Source organism: Eretmochelys imbricata, chromosome 10 (genome assembly GCF_965152235.1).
Source record: "Eretmochelys imbricata isolate rEreImb1 chromosome 10, rEreImb1.hap1, whole genome shotgun sequence".
In the NCBI taxonomy this organism is placed as follows: domain Eukaryota; kingdom Metazoa; phylum Chordata; order Testudines; family Cheloniidae; genus Eretmochelys; species Eretmochelys imbricata.
This window is the reverse complement of record NC_135581.1, coordinates 25,535,056-25,548,933: the sequence shown is the minus strand read 5'-3', so window position 1 is coordinate 25,548,933 and position 13,878 is coordinate 25,535,056. Positions and strand designations below refer to the sequence as shown.

General features: G+C 39.1%; 1 protein-coding gene across 1 annotated transcript in view; it reads right to left on the bottom strand.

The window, feature by feature from the left end:
• USP7 (ubiquitin specific peptidase 7) overlaps nucleotides 1-13,878 on the bottom strand; it is a 102,272-nt gene that overhangs the window by 9,044 nt on the left and 79,350 nt on the right. The window contains exons 17-27 of the mRNA XM_077829103.1: nucleotides 9,822-9,923; nucleotides 8,896-9,001; nucleotides 8,360-8,452; nucleotides 7,045-7,112; nucleotides 4,738-4,838; nucleotides 3,227-3,380; nucleotides 2,262-2,329; nucleotides 1,736-1,844; nucleotides 1,575-1,652; nucleotides 1,061-1,161; nucleotides 395-494 (exon numbers count right to left, since the gene is read on the bottom strand). Of these exons, the coding sequence (XP_077685229.1) occupies nucleotides 395-494; nucleotides 1,061-1,161; nucleotides 1,575-1,652; nucleotides 1,736-1,844; nucleotides 2,262-2,329; nucleotides 3,227-3,380; nucleotides 4,738-4,838; nucleotides 7,045-7,112; nucleotides 8,360-8,452; nucleotides 8,896-9,001; nucleotides 9,822-9,923 (1,080 nt within the window). The remainder of the gene's footprint in view (nucleotides 1-394; nucleotides 495-1,060; nucleotides 1,162-1,574; nucleotides 1,653-1,735; nucleotides 1,845-2,261; nucleotides 2,330-3,226; nucleotides 3,381-4,737; nucleotides 4,839-7,044; nucleotides 7,113-8,359; nucleotides 8,453-8,895; nucleotides 9,002-9,821; nucleotides 9,924-13,878) is intronic.

Sequence of the window (13,878 nt, the reverse complement as noted above, 5' to 3'; positions counted from 1 at the left end):
GCTTATAACTTGGGAAATAGGGCCTAAGCATAAAAATATACAGTATGAGTCCCCATGTCAATCTTGGAATTACTGATGAAGAGGCAATTTCCTCACGGATAGCTCCTTGCAAAGCTTTCATTTCCTGTTAACATTTTATGCTCAAATGTTATTGTAAGAATGGAACTGTTACAAGATCAAGAACTTCAAGGTATTCTGAAGTGAAGGAGTAACTTGGTTCTACCATTTTTTGAGGGGTTCTCTTGAAGAAAAAAAAAATCACGTCAATTAGCTAGTTCATTCAAATGGCCACAATACTTGAATATCAGAATCTAAGGATGGATAATGTAGCCCTCTCAAAAACAAGTGCCTCATATTTCTTTAATGAGCAAAAAACAAACGATAAAACATTTACCTCTATTCGAAACGTTCGACTTGTGGCTGGTGATAAACACTCTAACAGCTCATCTTCCTGATGGACACCAATTATTTTGTAGCTTACAATTTCTAGAAGCCTTAAAACCAAAATGAACAGGAAAAGAATTAAAAAACAATGCAACATGTATCTACTAGATCTTTAGCATATTACTATATCCAGAATTAAATGTTAATACAGGTTATTTTAAAAATGTATTCCTACTTTGGAATAATTAAGCAGTAAACTCAGTCCTGAAGAGTGAGTGTATCTGCAGCATAAGCCAACAGATGTTTATTTAAATTATCTTCTGAAGTCTCTCCAGTTATATGACCGTCTTTATTTTGGAAAATTAATAGCATGAAAATGCAGTAAAACGTTGTAATTTGTTTGAATTTGCAGTTGAAATCTATGAATGTTAAGTGTCGCTAGGATTTAATTCTAGGAAGTGGCATAATCATTTTTTTAAATGAATTTAGCTCATATTAAGAGCTCTAAAGCCCTTAACAGTTTTTAAGCACACAGTGACAGACTATGTTAACTTGCATTTGATTTTTCACTGTATTTTGAAGCACAACATTGTTCATTTAGGTGAAATCCACAGTGTCATATCCATTGATCTATATTTTAAAATAACTGTGTTTTTTAGCTACCTTTTTTACTTACCTTAGTTTTCCTGAACCTTTCTCACAGAGTTCTACTGCTTTTTTACATTCTTCTAACAGGTCCCGTACACACCCATGTTTATCTGGATATAGTGTTATTTCCTTTACAACACAATAATTAAAATGAGACAATCAATGATTATAGAAACTGAAATCAAAGCACAGAAAACACTGAAATCTGACTTATTGCTAGACCTTGCTCAACAGATAATGATCACTAATGTGTACACAAAACCCGCGTTTTTTTTAATTCTTTTTCCTAGAAACAGTATTATGGAAGCCACATAACATTTTCAGGGCACTGCTCAGAAAGCAATGGATGGATGCAACTCTTCTTCTTAATGAAAATTTCAAAGAGGAACAATTACTAAATACATAACAAATCTTATGTTTTTGGTTTAGTCCTTAAAAGTCAATATTATATAAGATGCCACATGGTTATCACAATACTATCCAAAGGCTTATGAGAAAAGAAATTACAATGAATCCAGGGTGGTAGCTAAAATTGTACTAACCTCTTCCCTAAACTGGCTATTTAGCCATATGCACTTAAAACTTCTCCTGTTTTCAAAGTCAGTAATTTTCATTTTAAGCTAGAAAAAAGGAGATACACTTCAGACATACTTGAAAGGCAACAAAAGCACAAAAGCACAGTGGTATAAATAAGGACTCATACCTGCTGATAATAAAGTTTTTTAGGTTGTCTAGGTTTGAAGAACTGCAGGAGATCTCTTAAAGTACCTTCATAATTATGTCTAAGAGGATTACCTGGGCCATCCCTATAACTATACAAGAAAACAACATATAAATATCACTTCATAATCCATTGCCATGAAGTAAAATCTGTTGAGAATGCAAAATAAATTTAACTTCCAGTACGCAAATTTACAAAATTTCACTTTGGTATGAAACTCGCATGCCCAACCTATGCAGCACTATAGTCACAGTGATTTAAGGGGAGATTTTCAAACACACATAAGAGATTGAGAAAGTTCTTGGAAAGAAATATTTGGTGATGTTAGCTGAAATAAAATTTAACTAGGCAAAGAATTTTGTGGCAATGTGGAAAAAGTTATTAAATGATTAAATGACAACCTAATTCTAATTTGTTAGTTTTAAATTATTTAAAATTAGTTTAAAGATATTTTTCAAACAATGACAAAGCTAAACTAGAAAGTTATGTTTATAGGAACTCATCTTACCCTTGGGACTTGAAAAACTGTAGTAGCATTGGGTCTGTATTAAGTCTTTGTGCAACAGTCTTCGCAACCTGTGGAAATAAAAGTTTTTTAAAACTTCTAAATGACAAACCATTTATGACACTGCTTTGTCTAGGGTTATGCATAATACTACCTTCATATTAGGTTCCAATGATCCAGTCACAGACATATAATACACACTACCTACATGAATGGTGACAGAGTCCAAGAGCAGATGTATTTGGTATATTAAGTGGGTGGCCACCACCAGTTCTTGAAGATTCTAGGCCCATTAACACCTTGTAGGAAAATTAGGTTGCATTAGGTATACATGAGGGCATAATTTGGCTGAATCTCTATTTCTGGTGATGATACAAAAGAATCAGAAAACACAGCAGACTTTCAGATCCCAACGTTGATGGGCAAAACAGTCTAAAAACAAAACATCTTTTTACTTGTAAGTGAGCAAATTTTATTTGGAAGTCATTCTCAGAATGTAAGCAATCCTACTATGTCATTTTTAGAAAGTCACTTGTCAAAGCAGAATAGCATTTTAAAGAAGAAAGTTCTTGGTTTTATACAACCAGCCGCTATTAGTAATAAAAAAGACAACACTCTGGAAGGGAAACAACTGAAATCGTGTTAACATAGGCAGAATTTATCTAAATATATTTAAGATTTTCTGTGAGCAGTAAGTGGCTCTTTAAGGAAAACTTCAAAAAGGCAAGGTAGAAAGTATGAAAAGGAGACTGGAATTATTTATTTCTAATGGAACACACAATGTGCTAGGTGAAAAAACAGAAGTGAAAGCACAGCCCAGGCCCTGAAGAACTTCATCTAAGAATATTTCATCCAAAGAGTGGTGTCTTGACCTACTAATTAATCTGAACCTCATTATGTAACACCCCCCACATGGCTGTGAATGGGAAAACAAAAGGAGAGGAAACAAAGTAGAGTGGAATACATACCTGAAAGTAATTCATTCTATTGGACAAAGTAACAACAAATCCGGGATCATTGGGGATAGTCTTATCACAGAAAATGACATCAACACGGTGGTAAAGGTCTCTGAAGTATTCTTTTGCTGTTGGCAATTCACTGTTATCATTTTCTGGGTCGTCCCTACAAAAGCAGACAAATTGTACCATCTACATTATACAAGTAGTTAGGGAGTGTCAAATATGTTCTACAGTAAATCAGAAATATTACTGAGAAATACAGAAATGAAGTCAGGAAACCGTTAAAGAGCCACCCTTTGTATACACCAGGACTGTAATTGTCAGCCGTGATTCATACCTTTTGAATATATACGTGCTGTGCAAGAACTTCTAACACATTTGCACGCCATGCGTACTTATTCGGCAGCATGCTGACTCCATTTGTTTCAGAGACATGTTCTAATGGCACTCGTTCCCCCTTCCCTCCCCTGGTATGCTACCACATACCTTTACTACATTGCTGAAAACATCTTACATTCTCATGAAAGGCTTTTATTAGTCACTTTGCACAATGGCCGGATGTACAGTAGCATCCCTTGGACCACAGGTGTGAAATGCGTATAGACATTAGTATGGGTCACTACTGACTGGTACCCCTATCTTCAATAGCACCAGTGTACAAGCTGTGCACTTACCCAGAAGTCAGCAGCCAGCCAAAGGTGCATAACACCAACTGGGTCAACAGGGAATGCGAGTTCCAAGGCATGACATGAGAAATACATTCATCTCACATAATCTGGGGTAAGAGTGCTGAAGATAGACTAGCTGGCTTCCACCCACTGTCAGCCCATGGAGAGAAACAGAGCAACACAGTTGGGTGTGACCATCAGGAGTAAGAGCACAGAAATGCTGATTTATAGTCCTGACAAATTTAAGTAAGATCCCTTTACTGGATATAAGCTGCAGGAGTTCTCCCTTTGCCTTGGAGAAACCTCCAATAAGCACCAACATCCCTATTATTTGAACATGTGCTCAGTTAAGTCAGAAGCATGTCATCACTGTAGGCCAATGTGTGACTAGTGAGGAAGCACGAGTAAGAGGAAGACAGTTTAGTTCTAGGTGGAAGTTATAGCAGTTATAACACAGAGACTTAGATTAGAATTACAGCTAGGCTCTGTTGTATAGTATTTCAGTTACGGTGGCTCCAAGGGCAAAGCTGCAGAATTCAGACTGCCTGCTGAACACAGATCTTAACATTATCTGTGAAGAACTATGTCAGTATTTATTGGTCTTCTAATTCAAGGTGAGGAGTTTTTTTTTTAAATCTTACAAGTGACAGTTTAATATTCTGAATAGTTTAATTCCCCCGCCCCTCCAAACCAGTAAGTTGATATTGCTGACTATGTCTGTCAGTAAGCAACTATGCTTCTGAATATTTGAAAATCATTGTTAAAACTGCTAAATAGAAAATCTTTCTCCACTTAAATTTAAGGAACCAGGTGATGTAACCATGACTATAATCATCCCTTCAAAACACATACTTCTGAAACACTATGATGTCACCATCCATGAGTTCATCAAGAGCCTTATCAAGAGATACATCATAGTCTTGAATTCTCTCTGTTAAATTCGGTTTAACTTCCTGCAGTAAAAACAAAAGGGAAAACAATCAGAAGAAATAAATGACAAAATAGGAAACTCTCACCGCTGAAAAAATATTGCAATGGAAGATGACTCATTTTCTTTTTCAATCAAAATTTAAATGAATGGGGGAGGGGGGGTGAATTTTGATGATTTTTTAATTCACATTATATTTCATTTACAAACTTCACTGCTCACAGTAGAGTTGGCTATTTCTACTTTACCCATGAAATTTGCACTAGATTCTCTTTTAGTTAAATTGAATCCATTTTAAAATGTTTTACACCGTCCATCACACCTTCTCAATAGCCAGCCCCAATTCAAAATTCTCCAGTGCTCGAAGACTTATTTTTCAAATCACGCAACTTTCAAAATAGTAGTAGAAAGCAATTAATACTAGTTTGTTTTTGGCAAGGTGCAACGGATTCACTATAATAGGCTGCCTCTCCTTTTCAAAAGGAGTGGAAAGCCCCTAGAGTATTAAATACACACTATTTTAATAACTATAATACACATATATTGTGAGTTGTTTACTGGAACATAAATATCTTTGTTTAAAGGAACAGGTGGCAGAAACTTTTGTGGTCCTCACCTGTATTATTTGAAAGAAGGAACTTTAGTTTAATGTAATTAGTTTAATGTAAATTTGGAAGTGACTGTATATATGGGAGTTCCCTGGTAGCAGTTCTGCCTGTTAGTATGGAACTCTGCAATGCCCAAGGAAAGACCAGTGAGAGCAGTGTAGCTGCTAGCAAAGCAGGCATTAAGAGCTCCTAGTCCTACTGTAGCAAGGGCCTCACTGCAGATTCAAATCCCACTAGAGCAATTTAAAATGGTTATAAACATGTATTACTCCTACACTTTGGTGAAAGAGTGTGGGAGCTCTCACTTGTTGCCTGCTGCCTCATACAGTGTGGTGGAGGCAGAAGAGGATGCAGCATTCCCTCCCCACAGCTGGAAACAGGTCACTGCAGATTCATGTGCAGAGGGTCAGGCACTGAGAGCACGTAGGCCAGCCCTGCTAGCAGCAGCAGCAGCTGTGCTATCATGGTGACTCGGGGAACATGCATGGATTTAGTGCTAACAGCACAGAGTGTGGCTCACACAGGACTTCCATGCAGATAAATGTATCTTTTAGAGTTTAAAAGTTTCCCTTACCTCAGACTTTGCAAGCAGAAGTTTTAAAGGGTAAGACTTTTTAGTCACAAATTACTAGTGGTGTTTTTGATTGCTGATTTCAAAGTTAGGATTCCAATGATATTCTCTTGTGCCCAAGTATTCAAAAACTTCAGAGCCATAGCTTTTGGGGTACAGCAGATTAACCAAACATTGCTGTGCACAACATCTTTAACAGTGAAAGCTCTGTTCGTTAACTGTAGGATGCACAAACTGTAAAGTTTGTTACTTTAAATTATGTGCTAGAATATGTAGCCAAATCAAAACTAACAGTCAGTCCTGGAGGAAAAGGAACGCTAACAACCTTGAGAGAGTTTAACAGAGTTTTGTGGCTAAATTATTAGTCACACTGATGCAAAAAACAACAAAATCTTATAAAGGATTTTGACTTTTAATGTTTCAGAGCAAGTGTTCAGAATTTAAGTTTCTGTGAATTCAGCCCCAGATTAAAGGAAACGGTAATGATTTTTTGAATAGCACAGAGAGCTACATAAGTATTTATTAAAATAAATATACATAATCAGATGCATTTTATAAATTAATTTTCAATAGTTCAGGAACACTGATCACTCTGAGTATTTCCATTCAGTGAATGGCACCAATTTATCTCAGTGAAACTTGTCTCTTGGTGACACAGCATTGTACCTAATCAACAAGAGGAGGCTAACATCATGTGGCTGAGTAGACTTCACTGTTAAACCATCACTGTTTGTTATCAAAGCTAGCTATTAAATTTTTTTTTTAATTATAAAATTAACCTTACAAGCACTTTGAAACTGACTGATTTTCAGAGTTTCCAATTGGACCGAAGCCTCAGTTGGCTTTATGTGTGGTTATGGTTTCTTATGTTTCTAAATGTAATATCTAAAACTATTTTATTTCTCACTTAAAATGTTATTTTAGTGACATGTTCTTTGTATTTATATGTAGTAGTTAAAATCTTTATAAACATTACAGTTTTTCCTTAGAGGAAAACTTGCTAATGGACACACAAACCTAGATTTATTGTAGGAATAATAATCAATCCAAACCTCATAGAGGATAAGGTTAGTTTCTTGGGGAAATCCTGCTCTCTCACACATAACTGGAAGCAAGTCACCTATTGGAAAAGAAAAAAAGCGTGAAGTATGTTATAGCTTTCACTAGTAGCGAAAGCTATGATTAAAGTTGCAAAAAGGTTCCATTATAACCCCCCAAATTTTCAGATGTCCTACTTTATGACAAATTTCTCCTTTAAATTGAAACTTACCATCCTTAGGTTTAGCCCAAAAGGGGATTTTTTATTTTAATTTGAGGAAATTTTGCACAGCCATCTGAATTCTGTTAGCATAAAATAATGCCATAGTTTTAACCACACACACAAAATAAACAGAGCTAGAGCAAAACCAAAAAGTTTTACGCATAACATTTTGAATGTAAGTTACTGTTAATGTAGAGCAACATTTGCTTTGCTTATGGGCAGAGACGTTATTAACAATAAGAAATCCGAGTATCGCTTCTGAACAGGTTCAGTCCACATCCGCTAAGGTTTTTCAGTGGAGCTTAATGAAGCTCCACCCTCTTTATGATGTCACATAGGAGTGAGGCACATTAGAACTTTACACACACAGTCTAACCAGACATGCATAGGGGCTGCAGCTGCTGGTGGGACAATTTTCCTGAAGTCATTTTACAAAATGTTGCAGCAGAACACTTGGCAAGAACACTATAAAACTGCAACATTCAGGAATAAGAACATTTGCCGTAGTCACCAACACACTGTAAATCCTAAATTTTTAAATAAAATTAGAAAGATACAGCCAGCCCAATACAAAAATCCATAGACTGCTGCCCCATTAACCCAGTGTTGCAGATAACTGTCTGCAGCTAAATCTCAGCAGCAAAGATGGAACTCACAATTCCCCCACCCCATTCATTTCAATGGCATGTGAACTTCAAAGCCTTGCTGGGGACATTTAAATTCTACAGTTATTGAGCAAAAACAATTCTCTCTCTTAAAAAAAAAAAAAAGGGGGGGGGGTATTAAGCTATATTAATGAACCATTAAGGCTTCCCAGTTAAATTTAAGTTAGGAAATAGAAATGTTAAGGTTCCTGCAGACATGATGCAAACCTTGCATATTTCATGCCATACTTCTAACAATATACCAAATTATATGTTTATCACATAAACACAGGAATAGAAAATATTATGCATGTCTAATAGACAGGTTAATGCTGCTGTAGAAGCCTTCATTTTTGTAATTCCTGAATTTTGCTTTCAACAGTATAACATTAAATGCAAAAATGTTATATTTATATATTTGATCATATTATATTACAACTCAATAAGAGTTTAAAGACTTACGTATTTTACAGGATATAGGTGTGTAGATATGTCCACAGTAATTCAAACTCCGAGTCTTTGGATCATACATCTTCAGAAACAACATTACATCATCTACAAGTTAAGAAATAAAAAATAATCTGAAGTAAAGCCATAATTTGAGCACATCTGAAGATCACCTAACCGTAAATTCCATTTTCATGCTCAAGGCCACAGTAGTCACAAAACAATGTCTTTAATTAATGAGCAAACACGTAACCTGGTATCAAGATAATTTCCCTAAAATACTTTTTAAATACTGAACCCAAATAACACACACACAGCTGATTAAACTAATTTCATTCATTCTAGAACATCTGAAACCCCAGTCTCCCTCCATCTTGGAAGAGGACAACACAAAATGAGGTCAGGTGATCGAAGTGCATTGAGAGCCACAGTCTGACAGACATCTTGTACATCAGGCAGACTGAGTGCCAAAGAAGGAGCACTCAGTCATTTTCAGGCACACAGAGAATGAGAGATTTTGTATTTTCTGAAATTTTAGCATATATACTTACGATCTTTATCAAACTTGGGTAATGTTGCTCCAGTAGCTGCCATCTCTGGATCTACTGTTTCCAGGAATATTGTCCATGGATTTTCATTGTCACTGAGCTCAATCATCTGTTTGTTAGGAAGCAGAACACACAACATGAGCAAAAAAATGACTTTAGATGAGTTTCATATAGGCAGAAAACTTAGTGGAGTGGTCAAACTGCATAATTTAAATTAAAACAAAACAAGAAATTAAAAGGAATCTTACACTGTTGGGAAAAGTCCCTCATTTTTAGCTATGTTGGTGAGAGTTAAAGATCATATGCAATCCTTCACCATCTTGCTAAAGTAAGTAAAACAATATCAAATATTGCTTTGATGTGTGTTTTTTAAAAAGTTACATAAGTTTTAAACTGCACAGAATTTTTCCTTAAAATGGGCTCTCTTGTATGTTTAAAAATATTTTATTTCCATCCATGTCAATTACAGTAGCAAGAACAAAAATTAAGGATAAATTTAACACAGGGGTTAGTACAACTTTTCGTATCCCTAATTTTATTAATATTTATATGCAACACTTGCTATTTTATGAAGTTTCTAAAGCATTCATGGAACTCATATTTGCCCTTACATTTGATATTACGAGTAGTAAAATTTAAACAAGTTAGTGTCAGTGACAGATGACTAATGATTGTGTCTCCTTTCATTACAGTAAAAAGATCTAGATCTGCCAAATCTCAAAATCAATCCACCAAATCTCAAATCTACTCTAAATCAAGGGCTACTGTACACTGGTTCTAGATTTCACAAGTTTTTCTATGTCCCCTGAAACACCATAGGTTAGTTTCCAACACTTAAGATTTTGATGTCCTCAGACCACAACTTTACTGTTGGAACTGTAAATGAGCCAGACTTAGAATTAACTTTTCCCCTATTAGTAAATATTTACAGTTTTATTGCCATCTGCTTCATTATCTAACATCGCTGGTCGTTTAGTTCCATTACTTCTAGCTTGCATCGGCCACAACCGTATTTGATCCTGTGGAAATCCCTAAGTTAAAAGAAAGTTAAAAGAAGAAAATACAAATAGATTAAAATACTTTAATAAAACCAGTCAAAACTAGTCACTGTACAAGCACTCAAACTATGACAGAAAGAAGTTACTCACCTTGTGCAGTAACTGTGTGTGTCACTATGGGTGCTGCACTGCTGATCGGAGAACTTCAGTAACGGTGTCCATTAGACCCGCACATGTGCTCTCTCTCCTCATGCTGCATCACAAGGCTAGACAGTGACGCGGGCTAACCCCCCTCAGTTCCTTCTCTACCGCAGTGTCGTTCACAAGAACTCCGAAGTAGAGGGGAGGAGGGTGGGTTATGGAACACCCACAGGGACACACATCTCAAAAAACCATTGTTACTGTACAAGGTGAGTACTACTACTTCGTGTCGTGTCCCTATGGTGCTCCACTGTAGGTGATTCCTGAGCAGCATCCCTTCTGGAGGGCTGAGACTTCTTTAACTGACCCAACTCCAATGACAGCACAGTGGAGCCGAAGATGGCATCAGTGGCAGAGTCCCCAGTGATCCCATAACGTTCCACAAAAGTGTGGACTGACACCCATCTTGCCACTCTACAGATCTCTGATAGAGACATTCTTGAATAAGGCAATGGATGAGGAGATCGACCTTGTAGAGTGTGTACAAATAGTATGTGGAAGGGTTATCCTGAGAACCTGGTAACACTGTCTGATGCAGTTCAAGAAACACTTGGAGAGCCTCCAATATTCCTGAACCCTTGGATCTTTCCGCAATAGAGAGGAAAAGCCTGGGGGACTTTCTGAAAGTCTTTGTCCTGTGCAGGCAAAAGGCAGATTATCTCCTGATACAGATTATCTCCTGACACCTAGAATGTGCAATATAGCTTCTTTCTCGCCTCTGTGAGGCTTCGGATAGAAGGTTGGAAGATTAATCAATTAGTTCATGTGAAACAGTGATGGTTACCTTGGGAATGAATTTTGGATGTGGCCTAAACATAACTTTGCCCTGAAAGAATACTGGTGGGGAGGGGAGGGAGGGAAGGTGCCATGAGAGCTACTATTTCTTCTGTTCTCCTGGCTGAAGTAATCGCTATCAGGAAAGCTGTTTTCATTGAGAAATAGGTGGCTACGGGTTTGAAGGGAGGCCTAGTCAGTTCTTTCAGCACCAGGTTTAAGTCCCATGTGGGAGGAGGAAGTTGAGGTTGTGGGAAGAGGCTTACTATACTCCTGAGGAGCTCTTTGGTGACTGGGTGTGACTGCACTGAGTAAACCTTTACTGGAGGTGGAAGGCTGTTATAGCAGATAGGTGGACTCAGAGAGCTTACAGACAGACCCAATCTTTTTAGGGCCAGAGCAAAGTCTAAGATGTTGAAGAGAGTCGTGGATGTCAGGGAGATCTGTTGGGAGATGCACCAAATCCGAAACCTGGACCATTTTTGCACGTAAGTATGCTGTGTGGAGGACTTTCTACTGTATAATAATGCCTCTTGCATGTCTTTTGAACAGGAGCTTTCTAGTTGTTTGAACCAAGAAGGAGCCATTCTCTGAGGCAGAGAACCCCCAAGTTGGGATGTAGATTGACCTGGGACAGCAGGTAGGGAGTGACTGGGAGAGGGATTGGCAGGCATGTTGCAAGCTGTGACAGGTAAAGGAACCAGGTCTATCTCGGTCAAATAGGAGCGATCAGAATGATGTGTGCTCAGACTATTTTTAAAATTTCAGCAGGACCTTCAGTAGTAGGGGAAAAGGAGAAAAGGCGTAAAGAAGGTCCCCATCCCAGGGGAGGACGGCATCACCTAGGGAGCACTGTCTTATCCGTGCTCTGGAGCAGTAGCGGGAACATTTCTTGTTCAAGTAAGTAGCGAAAAAATCTGTGGTTGGTGTCCCCTATTGCCTGAATAGATTGTAAAGTACTACTGGGTCCAGCTCTCACTTGTGGTCATGTGGGAATTAGTGACTGAGACTATCCGCTATCAAGTTGTGTGCCTCAGGGAGGTAGTCTGCTGACAGTGTGACATTGTGGGAGACACACCAGTTCCATAATCTCATTACCTCTATGCAGAGGGAAGGTGATTGGGCTCTCCCTTGTTGATTTATGTAGTACATGCAGGCTATGTCGTCTGTTAGGACTCTTGTGTGTGATCCTTTGATCAGCAGGAGGAAGTGGGTGCAGGCATTCCTGACTGCCCTTAGGTTGAGGAGGCTGATGTGAAGAGATATCTTTGTGGGTGACCATTTGCCTTGGGTATTATGGCCATTTAGATGTGCACCCCACCCTATGAGTGATGTGTCAGTGATTAGAAGCAATGGTTGGGGGGATCTGCAAGAAGGGGATCCCTTTGAAAATGTTGGTTGGGTCTTTCCACCAATCTAAGGAGATTTTGACCTTGGTGGGTAGCGAAAGGGTTTTATCTTGTCTGTCCCTGTTTGGGCTGTAAACAACATCTGGAGGCACCACATGTGAAGCTTTGGCATGTGGTATTACCGTTGTGCCCGCTGCTATGTGCCCCAAGTCGTAGGCAGCGTCTGGCTGATATCTGTAGGCTGTTTTGAATGGTCTGTATGAGTGTGGCTAAACAGAAGAATCTGTTTGAGCAAGGGGAGCTCTGGTCTGTAGAGTCGAAGCCAGCGCCTATGAATTCCAGATGCTGCACTGGAGTGAGGGTTGATTTCTAGGCGTTGATCTGCAGACCCACTTCTGTAAACAAGTGTATTGCAGCTTTGGTGACTCGGTGAGCCTCTTGTAGAGACTGGGCTCTGAGGAGGCAATCGTCCAGATACAGGTAAATCATGATCCCGTAGGAGTGTAAGTGGGTGGCCACTACAGAGAGAACCTTGGAAAATACTTTTGGGCCAATGAGCACCCTGTATTGGTAGTGGTCTTATCCTAGAGAGGATCTGAGAAATTGTCTGAGAGTCGGTAAGATTGAGATATGAAAGTAGGCGAAGGCTGAAAACCAGTCTCCCTGTTCCAGCGCTGGAATGACTGTTGCTAAAGTGACCATCTTGACTTTTAAGCCTTGACAAACTTGTTCAGAGCTTTGAGGTCTAGTATGGGTCTCCAACCTCCCTTCCTTTTGGGTATTAAGAAATAACAGGAGTAGAACCCTTTGCCTTGTAAATGTTGAGGTACTGGTTCTATGGCTCCTAACTGGAGGAGATGATCGACCTCTTGTCCCAGTATGGCCACTGGGGTGGTGGCATAGAGATTGTTGTTGGTGCCCATGCCAAGATGGTGGTGGTGGGACCATCTGAGGATATCCTTGAGGCTCTGCTGATATTGGGCACCGTAAGGAGCCTTTGAGAAGTACTGAGATGCCACCTCCTCGGGTTCACTGTCTGAGCCCTCACTGGAGAGCAGGGGAGCATGGCAGAGCAGTGGGAAAGACTCCCGTGCCAAGCGAAGACTTGGTGCGGAGGTCCCAGCACTGAGAAGAGGAGATCCCGATGCATGGAGTGCAGGAATTCCAGTGGTGCTGTCCGACTCAGTGCTGTTGGCAGTACTGTGGGGGATGGGGATCTTGCCCATACCACTTGCTCTGGTGCCAAATGAGGTGTCGAGGATGGTACTGATAAGGAATCACATACTAATGTTTTCTTAGGAGGAGTGCTTACTCCTGTCTTTGTCCCTAGGTACCGTTGACTCAGTGCCTGTGCCCATCGGCTGTAGGTTTGTCAACAGTATCTGCCACTGAGGACTTCCATGAGCCACACCAGACTGAGAAGGTCTCTGTGCTGGTGGTACCGAGGATACCGAGTGTGCCGGAGAACGTTTACGGCTATGTTGGGGCTCACTGTGGGGACTTCTGCTCTTTTATTGATGATTTGAGAGAGGGGTCAGCACCTTGTTTCTTTGACTCACAACTTTTAGATGTTATGGACTATGGGGAAGACTCACGTCTGAAAGGTGACTCATAGCATAGGTCTGGAGATGGATGAAGAGCCGCCTCCATGAAGATAATCTTCT